Source organism: Physeter macrocephalus, unplaced genomic scaffold, assembly GCF_002837175.3.
Source record: "Physeter macrocephalus isolate SW-GA unplaced genomic scaffold, ASM283717v5 random_325, whole genome shotgun sequence".
Lineage (NCBI taxonomy): Eukaryota > Metazoa > Chordata > Mammalia > Artiodactyla > Physeteridae > Physeter > Physeter macrocephalus.
The window spans coordinates 1,916-21,914 of record NW_021145576.1 but is presented as its reverse complement, the minus strand read 5'-3'; the positions used below and the strand labels follow the sequence as shown (position 1 = coordinate 21,914).

The 19,999-nt window shown below is 55.4% G+C and overlaps 1 protein-coding gene across 3 annotated transcripts; it reads left to right on the top strand.

Annotated features, from left to right (window-relative positions):
• Positions 1 to 492: 492 nt before the first annotated feature.
• On the top strand, positions 493 to 17,593 carry SERINC2 (serine incorporator 2). Of its 3 annotated transcripts, none has more exons than XM_024125764.3 (10): positions 493 to 625; positions 7,733 to 7,894; positions 8,608 to 8,798; positions 9,257 to 9,336; positions 9,724 to 9,861; positions 11,143 to 11,312; positions 13,046 to 13,136; positions 13,429 to 13,570; positions 15,829 to 16,077; positions 17,020 to 17,593. In XM_024125764.3, the coding sequence occupies exons 1-10, from the start codon at positions 587 to 589 to the stop codon at positions 17,153 to 17,155; spliced, it is 1,398 nt and encodes a 465-aa protein (XP_023981532.1). In that variant the 5' UTR covers positions 493 to 586; the 3' UTR covers positions 17,156 to 17,593. The 3 variants fall into 3 exon arrangements, with proteins under 3 accessions (XP_023981532.1, XP_028340792.1, XP_023981533.1); XM_024125765.3 differs by having other exon boundaries at positions 511 to 625; positions 15,862 to 16,077; XM_028484991.2 differs by lacking the exons at positions 15,829 to 16,077; positions 17,020 to 17,593 and adding an exon at positions 14,690 to 15,647.
• The last annotated feature ends 2,406 nt before the right edge of the window (positions 17,594 to 19,999 follow it).

The following is a 19,999-nucleotide window of genomic DNA, read 5'->3' as shown; positions in this document are numbered from 1 at the left end:
AGACACAGGGAGCTCACACTTGGCAAGCATCTCCTGTGTGTTGTAACAGCCCTTTGAGGTAGGTATCCTCACTTTACAGATGGGGAAACTGAGGCTCAGAGAGGTGAAGTGACTTGTCCATTTCTTTGTCCAGTCATTCATCATTCAGCGCCTATGTATTGGGCAGAGGCTCCGTGCCAAGCGCCGAGGAGTCAGGGGTGACCATCTCTTGGCTTCTGTCCCCTGCGGTGGGGGTCCGGGGGAAGTGTTGTGAGGTCGCATTGCGGCCTCGTCGGCACTCGAACCCAGGTCTCACTATTTCCAAACCATCACTTTGGATCCGGACACGAGCCCGGTTGCGCGGCTCGCACGGCCGCTGGAATCCCCGGTACCTCCACTTTCTCTAGGGTCCCACCTGCCGCACCTGGCCCAGGTGAGTCCCGGAAGGCCCCGAGCGCCGCCGGAAGGCGGCGAGCAGTTCCGGCAGGTAGGGCGGGGCGGGGCCGGGCAGGGGCGGGGCTGAGGGAGGGGCCAGCCCGCGGCGCCAGGAGCCCGACCGGATCCCGCGCCCCTCTGCCCGCGCTCTGCGCCCTGCGCCGCCACCGACATGGGGGCCTGTCTGGGCGCCTGCTCCCTGCTCAGCTGCGTGAGTCCCGCCCCCGGCGCCCGCCCCCGCCGCCTGCCCCTTCTTCGGCCTCGCACTTTTGTCCTGTCTTCTTCCTCCAAATAGTTTCTTCTTTTTCCTTCCTCCAAACTTGTCCTTCTAGGCCCGCACCCCGCCTCCTCGCCCCTCGGGTCCTCCCTCTCACCGACTTCCCCCGCCCCCATCCCGGGCCCGCGGGCGCCGGGGACAGCTGGTGTCCGGGGATCGGGTTACCGCGGGGGAGGGGGTGGGGCGCGCTCGGGCGGGGGAGGGGTTGTCCTGGGCGGGCGCCCCTCCAGGGAACTGGGGAGACTGAGGCCCAGAGCCGGGGGCGGGGGTGGGCGCTGCGGCCCCATCTGGCTCAGCTTGGAGTCGTCCTGGCAGTGCGCCTCTGGTCTCCCTCCCGGACGCTCTCTTTGTGTGGCCTGCCGGTCCCTGTCCCTCTCTGCCGTGTGTCCTTCTCTGTTTCTCTGGCAATCTGTCAGTTGGTCTTTCTGTCCCTACCCGTCTGCCTCAGTTTGTCCATTTGTATGTGTCTGATATCGGTCCGTTCGTTTGTCCGACTGTCTTTGTCCGTCCGAAGCCTCTCCATCTGTCATTGTCTGTCTACACGGTTCCGTGTCTGTCCGCCGGGGTCTGTCTGCCCGTTCAGTCTATCAGTCTCTCTGTGTCTTGTCTCTGCTTCGTTCAGTCTGGCTCAGGCTAATTCCTGGGCACTTCCCCAATGAACCCCAGACCTTTGCCCTCTGGGCCCCAGAGCCGAAGTTGGGGGTGGGGAGGAGGCCTCCTTTGCTTTTCTAAGCCGGTCTTGAGTGAGGGGTGCGGGTTACCACCGCCATCGTCCCAGCTCTGGGTGGGAAAACCCAGGAACTGAGGGAGGTTGGGGTTTGTGTGGGGGAGGGATTACCTGGTCGTCTGCTCGGGGACCTGGGGAGCAGCCAGCAGAGGGGAGGAGCGTCCGCCAGACCCCGGCTGGGAGGCCCCTTCTCTTTTCTCCTTTCCCAGCCCCCTCTCCCTTCTCTCTTCCCTTCATTAAATCTGAGGTTCATTCAGGCAGCCCCCTCCCCCTCTGCCCCACACAAAGATGAGCGGAGAGGAAGGAGGGGGAGTCTGGTGGCTGCTGAAATCCCAGTTTCCTTTGTCCCTGATTTGTGTGAGTGTGTTAGGATGGGGGTGTAGGGGCGGACAGCTGGGGGATCTAGAGATTTACTTTACAGCCACTTTTGGAGAATGATATCTGCACAGAGAGGCTACACAGTGGGTTCCTGGACTCTTGTCCTCCCTGGGCCTCTATTTCCCCATCTGTGAAGTGTGTGTGTGTGTGTGTGTGTGTGTGTGTGTCCCTGGGCCTCTATTTCCCCATCTGTGAAGGGTGTGTGTGTGTGTGTGTTTGTGTGTGTGTGTGTGTACACCCGCAGGAGGGGGAATCAAGAGCTGGTCCCTGAGATCCCTCCCTGCTCAGTGAAACCAAGGTTTGGGCTAGGGCTCTGGCCAGAAAGGGTTTGCTTCCTGATGGGGGACGGAGAGTTTCCATGGAGTTGACTAGAATTCCATCAGGCTGGGCTATCCTGGGGGTGGGGGGAGTGTTGAAGGGAGACCTGCCATTTCTCTGTGCCTGTCTCCCTGTCTACCTCCCTCATAATGCTGTTGGGAAGATTTAAAAGTGCCCCGCCCTGTTAGAGTAAGTGCTCCAAATAGGAGCTATTGTTATTATCATCTTAAAAAGGTGGGTGGAGAATTCCCTCTGGAGCCAGTTGCTGGTCTCTGAGTCAGACTCCCACAATGCTGAGTCAGAAGGCACCTGAAAGCCCTGCTCCAATCCCCAGTTTACAGATGGGGAAGCTGCAGCCCAGAGAGGTTAGCTGACTTGCCTAAGGTTGCACGGTGAAGGGAAGAGGAACTGCACAGTCAGGATTAAAATCTGATTCCTGGTCTAGGCTTCTGCCTACACCTTCCCTCCCTTCACATCCTGGATGCTGAGGGATAGGGTTGGCACAGAGTGGAATTGGGACGTTCGCTTTGGAAGTATCTAATATCTGCAAGGGACCTGCCCTTCGGGTCAGTGGCCTCCCCTTGGCGTTCTGACCTCTGACATTTACTGAGTACTTACTGCATGCCAGGTGCTGTGCTGAGCCCCTCACCCCTGCTATCTCATTACGCGCCCCACCTGCCAACCCCATGACATAGTTATCCTATTTTACAGATCATGATACGGATAATAGCTGCCGTTTACTGAGTGCTTACTGTAGGCCCAGAGCTCACAGCCCAGAGCTGTCCAGTGGTAGCCCAGGCCCAGCAGTGTAGTGAGCACTTTGTATATACCCTTTCATTTAATCCTCACAACGACCCCAATGAAGCAGTGAATATTATCCCTATTTCACAGCTGAGGAAGCTGGATCAGAGAGGGAAGATGATTTCCCCACAGCCACACCGTATTAAGTGGTACAGTTGGGCACTACTGGATGCCAATAACAACCTGTTTCAATGGACATTGCCCCACAGGAGTGAAGTTCTAAGGGGGGGTTGCCAGGCATCTTTAGAGGGAACATTTTGGCATACATGGGTCGGTGGGGAAGACTTTTGTCCCTCCTGCCGTGACACATTTGCATCTGCCTCTTGGTCAGATGCAACTGGGTCACGGCAGGAAGGGGACAAAAGTTGCTCTCTTGGTCAACATTTGGACTGGGCTGAAGGTGAGTCCTGGCTGGGAGGAGATAAGATGGACCCACTAGGGATGGGAGTCACCAGCCAAGCCAGCACATGGTGAGTTGGACAGTCAGCAAGATTTTTAAGGAGGACCTTCTACAGTCGAGGGAGTGTGAAAGGCCTTTGGCTCAGACCGATTGGTCTTGGTCCTGGCTTGGCCTCTTCTCAGTGGCGTGACTGAGGACTTCTCTCCTTGTCTGTAAAGTGGAGAGAACAACGGCACCTGCCTCTCAGCATGTCAGGAGGGTTCAGTGGGACTTAGTTAGCATGAAGCTGGCGTGCGGCGGCTGCTCTGTAAGCTCCCGCCAGTGGTAAAGTGCTGGAGACCACATTCGAGGAATGGGGAACCTGGTGAAACCCAGGGCTGTCTGATGGGCTCCAAGCCACCTCACTGCCCTGCCCAGAGGCCCATTTTATGGCTGAGGAAACTAAGTCCCGCTTGTCTAAGGTCATACTGCCAGCTGGTGGCAGAGTCAAGACAGGGCCCTCTCCTCTTCACACTGCGTGGGGGAAGGAAGTATGCTTTGAGAAGTCTTGGGCTGACCTCTTCTCTCCTGTGTTTGGTCTAGTGCTAGGGTGGCTCAGCCAGTTATGGGGTGCCACGGAACCTCGCAGCTTAAAGACTCTCAGACCCAGGGCTCCTGAGTTCTGAGTTCTCCATTCTGAGAACCTGGCTGGTGCTAAGATTCCACCGCTCTTATTTCTGGTGCTTTTCCATTGCTGCCTTTCCCCTGAGTGCATTTGTGGAGGGGGTGTTGTAATCTGAGTGTGGGAACAGTTTGTAGTCTGCCTTGGCCTTTCACATTGCATCACAAGCATAGCTTGTGTTGCTGTCAGTCTAGTGGCTTTCATCTTTCCTGCCTCTGTAACATTCCATGGAGTCAGTGGGCCACCACTGTCCCCTGGTGTTGGGCAATGAGGTCATCTGCAGTTTCTTGATAGTCTAATAAGCTCATACAGCCTAAAGCTTCGTACCTGTTTTAGTTTTTTTCTTAATTAAAATTTTTATTTTTTGATAATGAAAATCAACTTTATTGGGGTATAATTTATATTTAACTATATTTAGTTGTATATACCCATTTAAGTGTTACCAACACATCTGCTCCATTCAGCAGAGAGATCCCTCTTAGGGATCACGATGTACCATGATGTACCACGATGTAATGATGGATGTTTAGTTATTTTCAGCTTTCCCCTGTTATTTTCCTCGTGTGAACAGTGTCACAGTGGACTTCCCTGTGTACATGTGTGCCTTTACTCCCGTGGGCTGGTATTACTATAGGAAGAGTCTGTGGTAGGAGTGATCCCCAGAGGTGGAATGGGGTCAGAATGTATGAACAACTCCAAGGAGGCTCCAGAAGCAGCGGGGGGCTGTGTGTATTGTTCTCTCCCTGACCTGGTCTCTCTGGCTACCAGCCAGGCCCTTGGAAATCCTGAGGTTTCAGGTATCAGTAATACCTGGATTCTGATCTCCAAAAACCACAGTGAATTGAAAGGCCAGGTTCCCTGACTGCAGTGTGCAGCTTTTCTTGTGTCTCAAATGTCTCAAATTGAAATGGTAACAAGCCAGAGCCCCGGGCCCTGACCTGGGTACTTGGGCACTTGGTTCCTGAGATCAGTACCTGTTGGCCTCCCTTGGTTTTCTTGGGCACTGGAGGGATGGTTTTCATTGCTGGGATGTTTTGAAATTTAATGAGTCTGCCATCAGTGACTTAGCAGGCCCTGGTGCAGACAGACTTGACCTTGAATCCCAGCTCCTTAGCTCACTTGCTGTGTGACCTTGGCCACGTCACCTCTCTGAGCCTCAGTTCCCCACTTGTAAATGGGAAGTTACAACACACTTCATAGTGTCCGTGAGGCTTAATCTAGACAAAGCCCTTATCATAGTGTCTGGGACAGAGTAACTCGTCATAAAGGGAAGCTATCCCTGTTATTGAATCTCAGCACTGCTGTTCACTTACTGTGTGACTTCTGGCAAGTTTCTTAATCTCTCTGATCTCAGAATGCACTTTATGGTTTACAAAACACTTCTGGCATTTGCTTATCTCCTCACCGCCCCCCCCTCCAAGGTAGCCATGAACAGGAGTCAGGGATTGGGGTGGGGTTTGCAAGATACAACCAGAAATTGCTGGATGATTTGGACCGTGAGGGAGAATTGCATTCGGCATTCACTTAGCAACTGTGCTGTTACTTGGCTTTGTGGGTGAGAGAGATGGGTAAGAAGGAGCATTCTCAGAGGCATTTCCAGTCTGGGGGAGAGGTGTGGGGGATACGGGAGGGCAGCTGCCCCTCAAGCAGAGTGTGCTCGACCCCTTGTGACCAGTCCAGAAAGCAGGGGGCGGGGCCTCAGAGGAGCAAGGGCCCCTTTTCAGCCTGTTCTCCACAAAGCTGGTCACTCAGCATAAGGCTGTTCCTGTCCCTCCCGGCTTTGGGAGGTGATGCCCAATGGCAATGGATGCCCATTGCTCGTGGGATGAACACGAGGGTCCTGCACATGGCTGCCAGGCTCTGCCAGCCTGGCCGACCTCACCACTTGCTTGCTTATGAAGCTTTGGCCATAGGGACTTCTTTCCATTCCTCCAGCGCTCAGCTCCTGTCCGCCCCAGAGCTGCCTCGGGCTCTGTTCCCTCTGTCTGGAACACCTTTCTTCCCCTTGGTCAGGAGAGTGAATCCTCCTTGTTCAGCTCTCAGCTTAAGTGTCACTTCTTCCAGGAAGTAACCCACTACCCCCAATCTAAACTAGGCCCCCGCCGGTCACTCTCATGGAGGCACGTATGTTTTCTTCTTCACACTTACCATGACGGGTGTAATGACTTGCTGAGTATCTTTCCTGCCCTTGGAAGCTCCAGGATGGCAGAGCCTGTGTCTTTCTTGCCCTTCAGACTCTTAAATACCTGAATGAGGAGTCAGGGCTGTTTGGGGGAAGAGAAACAGTGAACCAGATGTATCTGGATGTGGGCCCACTTCCTCCAAGGCTGGGCTGTAGAACTGGCTCCCAAGGGATGAGTCTACAGCTACGAAAGGTGTGGCATCACCAGCCCCTAAGTGATTTCAGCCAGCCCTAGGGAGGGAGGGGCTGACGGAGGGCAGAGGAGCTGGAGACGGAAAGGGTTGGACACCCCTGCTGTCCCAAACTGGTGCAGCCCCAGAGCGGAAAGTCACAGCCACTCATATTCTTCATTCCATTCATTCAACAGATGTTGATTTATCAGCGCTTGCTGTTTTTGAGGTCTTAACATACATCTGGTACGATGCCAGACACTTTACATTTGTTCAGCAGGTAGTCACGGAGCTCCCAATGATGTGCCAGGCACAGTTCCCACCTCTGGGAATACCATGGTGAACAAAACAGACAAAACCCCTTGCCCTGGCGGAGCTTGCACGCTAACAATGAGAGGCAGGCAATACGAGTAAACTGTGAAGCCAGTGAGGTGGTAGTAAGTCCTACAGAGAAAAATAAAGCAGGGAAGGGAGAAAGGGAGCCTGAGTGAGTTACAATTTTTTTTGGTCGTGCTGCGAGGCTTGCGGGCTCTTAGTTCCCAGACCAGGGGTTGAACCCGGGCCCTCGGCAGTGAAAGCACGGAGTCCTAACCACTGGACCGCCAGGGAATTCCCAGGGAGTTACAATTTAAAATCCCTAAAGGACTTCGCTACCAGGGGTTGAACCCGGGCCCTCGGCAGTGAAAGCACGGAGTCCTAACCACTGGACAGCCAGGGAATTCCCAGGGAGTTACAATTTAAAATCCCTACAGGACTTCCCTGGCGGTCCAGTGGTTAAGACTCTGCGCTTCCACTGCAGGGGGTGCGGGTTCCATCCCTGGTCGGGAACTAACATCCTGCGTGCTGTGCAGCGCAGCCAAAAAAATAAAAATTAAAAAATAAAATAAAATCCCTACAGTATTTCATTCTTAGAGCTGCTATGTGAGAAGCAGGTACTGTTACGATTCCCATTATATGGAAGAGGAAGCTGAGGTTCAGAGAGCTTGAGTGAGCTGTATAAGGTCACATAGCTAATCAGTGAAAGAGCTGGCCTTCTGGATTTTTTTTTTTTCCACTCTGCCTCCTCCTAAATAAGAAGCACTGTGACCCCAGCTCTCTCTCCGAAGCCACAGTAACACCTGAGATAGATCCAGGTTTGAATCTGGGTTCTGTTGCTTACTGGCTGTCTGTCCTTGTGGGACCCAGCCTCTTCCAGCCTTGGTTTCCTTGGCCTCTCCCTTGGGTTTGAAAGTTAGATGGGGTGACATCTGGGGAAGAGGTGTCCCTTCGTGGTGTGGCACAGGCAGTCTCTGCGTAGGTTTGGAGATATTGAACGGGCAGCGGGCAGTGGGTGGATGCTGCGTTCTTGGGCGGGGAAGGGGAGAGGAGACCAGAGAGTAAGGTGCCATCCTGGCCTCCCCGCAGGCGTCCTGCCTCTGCGGCTCTGCCCCCTGCATCCTGTGCAGCTGCTGCCCCTGCAGCCACAGCTCCACACTGAGCCGCCTCATCTTCACGGCCTTCCTCTTCCTGGGGGTGCTGGTGTCCGTCATCATGCTGAGTCCCAGTGTGGAGAGCCAGCTCTACAAGGTGAGCCACCTGCGGGACCTGGCCTCTGGCAAAGGCTCAGCTACCAGGGGGCCCAGGGTTGGGGGCCCAGCTGATCAAGAGGTGGGCAGGAGTGCCAGCGCACCGATGATCCAAGCTTGACGATGGAGGGTCGTTTCTTCATATTGGGAGGAGGGTTTGAGCCTTATTGTTTCTCATAAGCCTTGGTCCCCTTGGGAAGTCTCATGAATCATTATCGCCATCCCCGCCAGACACTGGCCCGGGGTAAGCTCTCCCCACTTTAATGCATAAGCCCAGTTTGAGGGTCCTAAGTCTTCCCTTCATCTCAGTGTTCCATAGACAGTGGGATAGTTAGGCCAGAGGTTCTGACATACTAGTGTATATAGAGCATGAATTCCCTGGGAAGTGTGCTAGTCATGCAGAATCTCAGACCCTGCCTTAGAGACTCTAGTTCTGTAGGAGAGGGGAACCTCCGGGGATTCTGCTGTAGCTGGTGGGTGGAGAGCACTTTGGGAAATCCTGCCCTGGACCGAGCCATGCCTTCCGTTTGTCCCTGGGGGGCTCACTCACAGGGCTTCAGCCGCAGAGGTGGGTGGGAATGGAGCTGGGCCATGCGTGAAAGTGGGAGGCTCGGGTGGCCCTCCTGGGAGAGCCTCCTGCCTGGCGGCCTGGGCAGAGTCAGCCCGGGTTCTGGGTGGGGCGGGGCCTTCCAGCTGCTCTGTCTGTCTCCACAGCTGCCCTGGGTGTGTGAGGAGGTGGCCGGGTCCCCTGTCGTCCTGCAGGGCCACGTGGACTGTGGCTCCCTGCTCGGCCACCGTGCCGTCTACCGTATGTGCTTCGCTATGGCCGCCTTCTTCTTCCTTTTCACCCTGCTCATGATCTGCGTGCGCAGCAGCCGGGATCCCAGGGCTGCCATCCAGAATGGGTGAGGAGGGGTCCCACCTGCACCCCAGCCCCCTCCCGCGGTGGTTTTCCCTATCCTCTGCCTGTCTCCAGCAATCTCCAGACCCTAATCCTCAGACTCAGGAGCCGCTGAAGCCAGGAGGCACAGCACAGAGGTCAGCTCATTTAGTAGTTCCCATTTCTCAGATGAGGAAATAAAGCTCAGAAAAGGCAACAGCATCCCGAAGGCCACACACCAATTTAGCGACACAGTTGGGGTTAGAACCCAGGTGACCATCCTCACCCATCATCGGTCCTTCCCTCTGCTCCTTGGGGCTTTTTCTAGGGCCAGGACGGACTTTCTGTGCCTGTCAGACCATCAGGAAGTCTCTCTCACCTCTCCCGGTACCTGCTCTTCAGGGGTGAGGTTCTGGGGGGTCCAGCCTTTTTCTCTCCCCCTACTCAGCTTTCTTGTCTGTCCTACCCCTTTCCCCACCGTAGGTTTTGGTTCTTTAAATTCCTGGTTTTCGTGGGCATCACCGTGGGCGCCTTCTACATCCCTGACGGCTCCTTCTCCAACAGTAGGTGGCCCTGGTGGGGAGGGATGGGAGCTACCGAGAAGGATGAGCGTGCTGGGGGCTCCTCTGCACACAGACCCCAGACTACTGGCTGGGGCCTCGCCTCCCACCCAGGAGACAGGACTCTGGTGCCTGGCCACATGGCCTTTGGGCAACTCGGGGTTGGAGGGAACCCCCCTTGACCCCGACCCACACCCTGACACACGGCATCTCTGTGCGTGGCCAGGGGCTCCTGAGGGCGGGGACCTTGCTGCTTCTCCGTGTCCCCAGTGCAGGGTGTGGCACAAATGACTGTTGAACGTATAAAAGCGAGCGTGAGAAGAGACCCAGACCCAGGGGCTGCTGCGCCACGCCTGGACCCCCTTGCCTCCCTCCCCTCTGCCCGCCTAGTCTGGTTCTACTTTGGTGCCGTGGGCTCCTTCGTCTTCCTCCTCATCCAGCTGTTGCTGCTTATCGACTTTGCGCACTCCTGGAACCAGCGGTGGCTGAACAAGGCTGAGGAGAGCGGCTCCCGCGCCTGGTATGCAGGTCAGTGCCACCCAGCGGCCTCGCAGCGGGGGCTGGGCTACCTGAGGAGTCGGGCGGGGGGCGGTCCCTGAAGCTGGACGACGGCCTGGAGGGCATCTCAAGGCTGCCTCCTAAGGGCAGGAACTGAGCCGTCCGGGTCACGTGGAGGGAAGGGTGTGTGGCAGGGGCCCCGCTGACCCGGGGTGGCTGAGGTGGGGTCAGATGAGAGCTGCACTGGAGAGTTCAGAGGGGTCCGGTTCAGCGGCCCCTGCGGAGCAAAGCCACGAATGACACCTGGTCATTGAAACCCCAGTGGCAGAAACGGGTCCCTTTTCAGTTCTTCTGAATTGATCAAGAAGAAAGGCGCTCTTCAGGGTTGATTTGATTTTCACACCTCCCTGATCACCAGGCATCTTGTTCACTTTTTGAGAGACTGTTCTCTATTCATTGTCTTTTTTTTTTTTGGCTGCGTCGGGTCTTTGTTGCTGCGCGCGGGCTTCCTCTAGTTGCGGCGAGCGGGAGCTACTCTTCGATGCCGTGCGCGGGCTTCTCATGGCGGTGGCTTCTCTTGTTGCGGAGCACGGGCTCTAGGCGCGCGGGCTCAGTAGTCGTGGCGCACGGACTTAGTTGCTCCACAGCATGTGGGATCTTCCCGGACCAGGGATTGAACCCTTGTCCCCTGCACTGGCAGGTGGATTCTTAACTGCGCCACCAGGGAAGTCCCCTCTATTCCTTGTCTTTATTTTTATGGTGACCTTTTTGGCGGCAAGTGAATCATTTTAGTTCAGGGTGGGGCAGGAGCTCACAAAGCCTGGGTGAAGGACGGAAGTTTTTTTGTTTTTAATAAATTTATTTATTTTAATTCTTTTTGGCCGCGTTGGGTCTTCGTTGCTGCGCGCGGGCGTTCTCTAGTTGCGGTGGGTGGCGGCTGCTCTTCGTTACGGTGCGCGGGCTTCTCACTGTGGTGGCTTCTCTTGTTGTGGAGCACGGGCTCTAGGCGCGCAGGCTTCAGTAGTTGTGGTGCACGGGCTCAGTAGTTGTGGCTCGCGGACTCTAGAGCGCAGGCTCGTAGTTGTGGCGCATGGGCTTAGTTGCATGTGGGATCTTCCCGGACCAGGGCTCGGACTGTGTCCCCTGCATTAGCTGGCGGATTCTTAACCACTGCGCCACCAGGGAAGCCCTCAGGGACTGAAGTTTAGTAGACACTCCTTGGAGGAGGAAGTTGGGGCCTGAGACCCCTGCTCGACAAGGATGGGGGTCCTTGCACCTCCTGACCCACCTGCCGCTGCCCCTCCCCCCCAGGCCTCTTCTTCTTCACCCTCCTCTTCTACGCGCTGTCAATCGTGGCCGTGGCACTGCTGTTCATCTACTACACCCAGCCCGGCGCCTGCTATGAGGGCAAGGTCTTCATCAGCCTCAACCTCATTTTCTGTTTCTGCGTATCCATAATCGCTATCCTGCCCAAGGTCCAGGTGAGCCTGCCTGTCTCTGCCCAGCCTGAAACCAGGCTCCTCGGTGTGTGGGACTTCTTATAGGAACCTTGGGGTCCTGGGGCCAGGGCTGTCAGTCACAGAGGCTTGGGCCAAGGGTGTGGGCTCCCAAGTCAGCCTCCCTGGGTTAGAGTCTTGACTCTCGCATTTGTATGCTGGCTGTCTTTGGGAAAGTGCCTTAACCTCTCTGTGCCTCTTTCGTCTCAAATGTAAAATGGGAATAATAACGCTATTTGGAGTTATTCTCAAGATTGAGACCATGTTTATGAACACTTAGAACAGTGCCTGGCATATAGATCTTAGAACAGTAAACACTTAGAGCAGTGCCTGGCATATCCATCAGACATTGGCTATTGTTATCATTATTTTGATGTCATCATTGTTTTCATGAGAAAACAAATCAGGAGAACATTAGGAAGGGTCACCGAGTGATGATTCCTAGACACCTCAAGAAGTGGTGTTAGGAGGTGCAATTCCACAGTTTCCAATCCCAGACTGTCTGGGATGATGGGTGGGAGCTCCCAAGGTAATCACCTGTTCTTCAGAAGGGAAGCCTTCTGAGTCCAGTGGTATTTCACAGTTTGGGATATCAGCCCACCAGGTGTTTCAGAGGTAGCTTAGATAGTCTTTGGGGGTCCTTAGCAGAAAGGTTGGGAATCTCCCTTCTGGCCAGAGCTTCCATTTCCCAGTAAGAAAACGGAAGCCCAGAGAGGGTGATACCTCTGTTCCAGGTCACACAGCAATCAGTATTCATTCGGCAAATACCTCTTGAGCATCCACTGTGTACCAGGCACTCTTCTAGATGTTGGGGATACAGCTGTGAGGAAGAGGAGGAATAATAATAGCTAACAGTTAATGACATCTGTCATGTTATTTAGTCCTTGCACCATCATCATCCCCGCTTTCCAGATGAGGAAACAGAGGCTTAAAGGAGTAAAGAGACTTGCCTAAGGTCACATGGCTAATAAGGGGTGGAGCTGGGATTTGAACCCAGGCAGACTGGCTCCAGAGGCTGTGCTCCTAATCATAGAGTTCAGATTCATATTTTCAAGTGTGTCTGTGCGGTGAGGAGTGGGAAAGAACAACCGATAGGAGACGAGGCCAGGTGAAGTAATTTTGGTGAATAAGTGCTCTGTGGAAAATAAAAGAGGGTATGGGCTGAAAGGGAGGTGGGCAGGCAGGGCCGGGGTCTGCTGCAGTCAGGGTTTTCAGAGCCTTTTGGGGGGGTCCTGTTTGAGCTGAAGCCTGAATATAAAGACACTGCTGGTGCAGAGGTATGGGGGAGGAAGATGTCAGGGAGAGGGCAGGGCGAATGCAAAGACCCTGAGGTTGGAGAGGATTTGGCAGGTTCCACGGACAGAGAGGTAGCCACCACGTTTGGGGAGTAGTCAGCAGGGAGGCTGTCGGATGAAGATGCAGATGGGGTAAACTAAGGAGGGCTTTAATTCCGAGTGTGAAGAAGTGCTGTCCTTGAAGGATTCTCAGCTGGGGAGCAAGTCGGGTAATCTATTAAGAGAAAAAATTAGGACTCTACCTTTGGGTGGGCGAGGTGGCAGTGGGTGGCCCGCGTGGTATGTTTTCCCGAAGGGTGTGGGGTGGGATGGCCCTAGGGTGGTGGGGGTTTCTGAGGTCCCCCGGTTGGGCGTGGCTGGGCTGGGTGGGGGTGGGATGTACCCAGGTTTGGCAGGAGTCACACTGTGGACTGGTCTTGCCAGGATGCCCAGCCCAACTCGGGTCTGCTGCAGGCCTCGGTCATCACGCTCTACACCATGTTTGTCACCTGGTCGGCCTTATCCAATGTCCCCGGTGAGTAGAGGCCTGGGTTCCAGGTGGCCTGGTCTTCCTCCTGGGCTGGGGGCCCTGAAAGATGACGGGGACATTCCCAGCCCATTCCAAGACTTCGTCCTTCAGGGAGGTGGGAGGACCCCATCTGTTCCCGGAGCTGTCTCTGTTGTTTTGTCTGCTGCATACTGTCGCTGGGACTTGAGTGGTTGGTTGTGTGTCTGTCCCTTGGCTGTCCATCTGAGCCCATCCTCTGGGCTCCCTGGCTACAGACCTGGCCTGCGTGGGCTGAGGGTGACCATGCTCTCATCCCCAGAGCGGAAATGCAACCCCAACCTGCTGACCCACTTTGGCAATGGGACTGTCCTGGCGGGCCCCGAGGGCTACGAGACCCAGTGGTGGGATGCACCGAGCATCGTGGGTCTCATCATCTTCCTCCTGTGCACCCTCTTCATCAGGTAGGGTGGGGGCTGATTTCTGGGAAGGAATCATGACTGGGAGCCCTGAGGCACAAGTGACAGGAGGATGTGGGAGCCGGGACACCAAGCTGGAAGGTGCGCTCAGCAGGCAGCACATCCAGCCCCGGCACCGTGCTGGTGGGGAAATTGAGCCCCTCAGAGGGCACAGGGTGACTGGGCAGTGGAGGCGGGCCTGAACCCTGCCTCCTGGCCCAAGGCCTTTCCTGACCCCGGGCTGCCATGTGCCTAGCTCAGTCGGGTGCAGGCAGCTGTGGTGCCAGGGCAGGAGCCTGGACTGGGGCCAGCGGGTCCAGGCTCTGTCACTCACACCTGTGTGTGCCCGCTTCACCTTTCCAAGCTTCAGCTTCCTTTTCAGTTAAAGGAAGATAACCTCTAATGCCCAGGGTGGCTTGTGACCCCACAGTGTCCCTTGAGAAAGAGCAGCTCATTCTTAAGATCACATGTGCTCTTAAGAGCACATTCTTTAAGGGGGTGTCCTAGCAAGTGCTTATCAGTGTGGGCTTGAGCCAGGTTGCCTGCAGTTGAGCCTGGCCCCTTGGGCAAGTCTCTCAACCTTTCTGTGCTTCAGTTCCCTTATCTGTAAAATAGGAATAAAAATACTACTTACTTCATTGGATTGTTGAAGAGTTATGATGAGTTAATATGTACAAGGCACTTAGAAAAGAACTTGGCAAGTAGTAGGTGCCAAAATAAGTGTTTGCTATTATTGCAAAGAACTATTAATATATTTGCACAGCTGGATGGCTGTGAGTGGCTGTTTTGTGTCACCAGATGGTAGTATCAAGTATACTTATTGTTGACACTGGCAGACTCAGGTATTGCCTCCCTGCGGCCCGGCATTTCTCCAGGTGCCACTTTGTGTGTCTGCACCTCTGCCCTGATCTCCTTTTCTCCCCCAGTCACCCTTGCTGGGCAGCGCCCGTTTGCCTGTAAGCAGCACACCTGCTTCTAGGCTCCTGGGCTAGAACAATTTGAGGCTGTTTCACATTTCGTTTTGTTTTCACCTTTTTCAAAACATTTTCTCCCAGTTGAGTTGGGGCAGTTCACAAACATCTGTCTTCTTTGTCCTCTCCTTTGATTTCTTTTCCAACCCGGAAGGACCCACGTCACCTCCATCTTACAGATGAGGAGACTGAGACTTGGTGAGGAGCAGCCACTTGTCCGAGGCCATGAGTGCACAGTGGCCGTGGTGCTTGAGCTCACTTCCCTGCCCCCGAGCTCTGTCCCTCCCCATGCCCAGCGTGGGCACAGAGCTGTGCTTCCTGTCGCGTCTCATACTCACACCTCCCTGGCCTTCAGTCACTGGGCTGCACCTCGGAGAGCCCACAGATCCCATCTGTTCTTAGCACAGTTCTTAAAACCCAGGAAGCAAAGAAGCATAAACAGCCACGAGGGCAGGGACCACTGATGATGGCTCTTGCTCCCAGCTAGATGGCCCAGATCTAGGCTCATGTGCACTAGATATCAGCACAGTATTTGGTGATTGGGGTCGACTGAAGCTCAGCAAGGGGTGGTTTTTCAATTTGATGGAATGGGCTGGAATCCAGGCCTTTGTTCACTTCTTTCAGGATACACGTTGGATCTTCAGAATTGTGTATGTGTCTCAAACTATTAAATGTAGTTAAAAACATCAAGACCTCATTGTAGAAAAGCAATGACAAAAATCATTACGATTATTCTCTCTTTATTATAAACATAGAGAAAGGGGAGGCAGTGGGTAATACTACTTAGCTAAAATGAATAAAAGGTAGACAAACGTACCAGCAAATGAGCATTATTATGAACATTTTTAATGAATGTAGTACCTGGTATGATCCTTTGCAGTACTAAGTTCTCAACACGTGTTTGTGGAAATGGCAAATAAACAACCAGAATAACAGGGGCCGTTTATTTGGTTTCTGCTCTGCGCCAGGCACAGTGCTAGGGGCTTCAAACACCATTACTCCATTTAATCCTCCCGGCAACCCTGTAAGGGAGGTCCTATTATCTCTGAATTTACAGACAAGGAATCAGAGGCTCGGAGAGGTTGAGTGTCTTGCCCAAGGTCACACAGGGAGTAGGGGTAGAGTTGAGAGTCAAGGCAGTTTGTTAACTCCAGGGCCCAGGGCCTAACCTCCAGGCCACCGGCTCCCGAGGCTCTGGAACCCTGGTGCCCATGGTCATCATGGCCAATGCCGTGGTGCGTGAGGCCCCCTGGCGCTGCCCACCCACCCACCTCAGTGGTGACGGCCCGACAGCCACACGCGCATCCTCCCCCCCGCCTCCCCCAGTCTGCGCTCCTCGGACCACCGGCAGGTAAACAGCCTGATGCAGACGGAGGAGAGCCCGCCTGTGCTGGAGGCCACGCAGCAGCAGCAGGCGGCGGGCTGCGAGGGCCGGGCCTTCGACAACGAGCAGGACAGCGTCACCTACAGCTACTCCTTCTTCCACTTCTGCCTGGTGCTCGCCTCTCTGCATGTCATGATGACGCTCACCAACTGGTACAGGTGCGTGGACGGAGCCGCCGTGTCCGCAGTGCGTGCGCCACTTCCCTTCCCCTCCAGCCCTGCGCTGGGGTTTAAGACTTGGGCATGGAGGTGTCTCTCTAGGACCCTCCAGGGAGCCTGCCTCATCTGTGCCCCAGTCTCCCTGCCAGTGCCTAGTCCACGCAGTAGCTGGTACCTTCGCTAAGTGCTGAGAAGCGGGGATCACAGGAGGCGAGGCTGGGCCTGTGCAGGGCAGACCGGGTTTACAGATCAGGGGTGGTGATTTGGGTTATGGGGTCGGATTTGGGATTCATGGTTTGAGGGTTAGGAGTAGGGTGTGGGGTCAGAATCAAAGTCACAGGGTCAAGAATAGGAGTCATGAAGTCGAGAGTTGGGATTGGGGCCATATAAAGTAACAAATTTGGTTAAAATTGGGCTTACAAGTCCAGAGAGCCAGGATTGAAGTGACCAGGTCAAGGAGCTAAGATCAGAGTAACTAGGTTAGCGGCCAGAACTGGGGTCACAGGGCCAAGGGTCAAAATTGAGGTCAGAGATATGAGAACTGTGGTCATAAGGTCAGGGATGGGGTTATGGGATTGAGGGTCAGAGTCAACGTTAGAGGTCAGGACTAAAGTCAGGAGCTTCCGGGTCCCAAAGTCAGGGACCAGGAGTGAGGTCACAGAATTAGGATCACAAGGTTAGCGACCAGAATCAGGTCACAGTATTATGCCTAGGACTGGGGTCAAGGTTGGAATTGAGGTCAGGGTCAGGTCTAGGGTACAAGGCCATGAGCTCTAGGTAGGGTCTTAAGGCCAAGTGTCAAAAATATCAGAGACGGGGCTAGAGTTTACAGGGTAAGAGGCAGGGGTGAAGTCAGGGCTCGCAACTGGATCCTAAGGTCGGGGCCAGGACTGAGGTCACAGCATCAGGGGCCAGGCTCACTGGGATGATCGTGTGTTCCAGACCCGGTGAGACCCGGAAGATGATCAGCACGTGGACCGCCGTGTGGGTGAAGATCTGTGCCAGCTGGGCAGGGCTGCTTCTCTACCTGTGGACCCTGGTAGCCCCCCTCCTCCTGCCCAACCGTGATTTCAGCTGAGGCAGCCCCCTGCGGCCAGCCCACCTGGTGCTTCGGGGCTCAGTGACAGCAGGCTGAGCACCCGCCCCACCTCCGGGACTTGCCCCTGAGCTGGGCCCCTCTGTTCTTCGTGCCTTCAGGGAGGAGGAGCATCGGGCCCCTCCCTCCCACTGCCACCCACGCCGACCATGGAGCTGCCTCCTCCTTGCCCTCACCCCCATTCGCCCACACTTGCCCTCTTGGGGAAGAAAAGGGGCCCTTGTTCTAAGGCTCCCCGGGAGAGGGTCCTGAAGGAGAGAAACACTGAGAGCTGCTCAGAGAGCAGGAGTGCTCACCGCGATGGGGTGCCCGGGTATTCCTGACCATGTACTCCAGGACACCCCGTCCCCTTCCTGGGCTCCGTGCCTTACTGAGTCTCTAAGACTCTGCCAATAAATAAGCCGGTGTGTGTGCCTCCCACGTCTGTGCCCCTCCCCATTGGCACGGGCCCCATCCCGTCTGGGCGCAGTGCAGGGGCTGGGAACAGAATGTCAGGGCAGAGGGGGCTGAAGGGCCAGACCACGAGGGGCCTTGAAGGTCAGACAGAGGGGCCCTGGCTCTGTCCTCTGGGTCATGGAGAGCCTGCGGGCTGGGGCTATAGAGGAAGGAGGGGCTTTGGCAAAAGGGAGCCTGGGGGTCAAAAAAGGGGGCCCTGGAGCAGTGTCCATATGCGGGGTGATGAGGCCAGAGTCGGGGTGGAGAGGGGGCTCACGTGGGGAGGCTGAGAGGCTGGTCTTCGGGCCATCTTACCAGCGCCCACCTCTGACCTGCCTCTAGGGTCCTCCTGAAGAACTTGTCACTACCCTCCACTTCTCCCCGCTGTAGACGTTGGCCCCTGCTCTGGCCCCAGGGTGTGGTGGGGAAGAGCGTGTGCTCTAAAGTCGGCCAAGCTGCCTGGATCCGCTGAACTGCAAGAGCCGTGGGGCTCCTGTGGGGCTCCGGGCAAGTCCTCCCCTCTGGGCCCTGGCTCCTCCTTCAGCAGATGGAAAAACGCCACCCGCACCCAGGCTGCTGTGAGGGTCAGATGAAACAGGTTACCCATTTCTGAAGGCGCACAGCGATGTGTGGGGGACGGACAGGCTCCTGGCTGGGACCTCCTGAGCCTGGTCTTGTGATGTCCATCCCCAGGTCATAACAGAAATTGAGGTGACTGGGGTTTGTTGGGGGCTGGGATGCAGTGGCCAGGGACGCAGCCCACTTCTAAGGAGCTTTAGGGTCATGGGGGCAGCACAGGTGCACGGGTGCACCAAGGAGGTGCCTGCCGCAGCCCCTATCAGGACAGTGGGAGTCGGCCAGATCAGGGGGAGCGAAAACGCCCAAGGGACAGGATGCTGCATGTGAGCAAGAGGACAGCAGGGTGTTTAAGGACCAATGAGAAACGTAGGGTGGTTGCAGTGCAGAGAGCATGTCGGGGTCAGGAGGTGGTGAGCTTTGGAGAGTTGGGCTGGGCCTGAGTCACACAGGCCCTTGAGGGCCATGGTGAGGAGACCAGATAGTATCCTGAGGGTAGGGGGGAGCCATGGAGGGTTTCTGAGCAGGGGAAAGGCCGTGAAGTTGTGAGCTGACCATGGGGTGTCCTGGAGGGTTTAGAGCAGAGTAGTGACGTGGTCAGATGGTTATTTTGGAAAGATTTTCCTGGATGAAGTGGAGGGTGCAGCAGCTAGAGGCAGGTACCAGGGCCCAGGGCAGAGTGGGTGAGGGCCTGGAGTCGGGCAGGGACCGAGGAAGCCTTCTCTCACCTTGAGACAGATCTTGTGGATGCTTTTGTCCCCTGGTAGCTTTCAGCTGAAGGAGACCTCTCCGCGGAGCAGCCTGAGCTTCCTCCCTGCAACACATGAGATTTCATTTCTTTCCTTATTTCACTTTCGGGAGAAAAAGCCCACTTTGTGCTCCCGATAACCTTTTTCAAAGGTTTGTAGAAGTGGGCACTTTTATCCTGCTTTTGTATCCTTGTTGCTCTACAGTTTTTCAATTATTCATTCAACAAACATGTACTGAGCATGATTTGTGCCAGGGTCTGGGCTGGGGCAGGCCTGGCAGGGAAGGAGGCCGGAACCAGACTGAAGAGCCTGAATGCTGGCTAAGGAGTTTCAGGTCCCAGTTTGGCTCTGAGAAGCCACCTCTTATCCCCCAGGCAGGGAGCTCTCCATGTTTCCTCAGCCCCTGTTCTCTCTGGCGAGGCAGTGGTCACACTCCTGTACCTGGTGGTCGACGGGGGCGTCAGGTGTCAGGACTGACCCACTGCCCACCCAGGGGCTAGGAAGCCCACTCAGCCTGCTTGCTGTATCCCCCTCATCCCCTGCTGCTCAGCATCATGGCTTCCACACATCCTCCCTCCCCATCTTTCCTCCATCACCTCCTTTCTCATTTCCTTCATATCCTGTTCTCTATCCCCTCTCTTCTCTCTCACTCTCCTTTGTCACCTCCCTTCCTTTGCCAGTCTGTGGGACAGGCTGTAGGACCCTAGCTCTTTTTGTCTGCCAGCGCTGACAGGCTGGGCTTCCCTGCTGGACTGCTAATAGGGAAGCGGCTGCCCTCATCCCTGAAGACCTGTGCTCTGTCCCTGGACACCTGCTGCCCGACATCTGCTTCCCAACACCTGGGCTGTGGTCCCTGCAGAGATACCACCAGCAGCCTCAGCCCAGCCTGCTCTGGAGCAACTTTGGACAAAGTTGTAGAACAAATATCTGGGCAGAGTGGGTGCAAGACCTGCAGATCACATGGGGAAACAGGCAGTGTGGTGCGCTGGAAAGGGCTCTGGGCTCGGCTCCAGTTCTGTTTCCATGGCTATCTCACCACTATCTCGTCACCTGAAGTTACGCAACT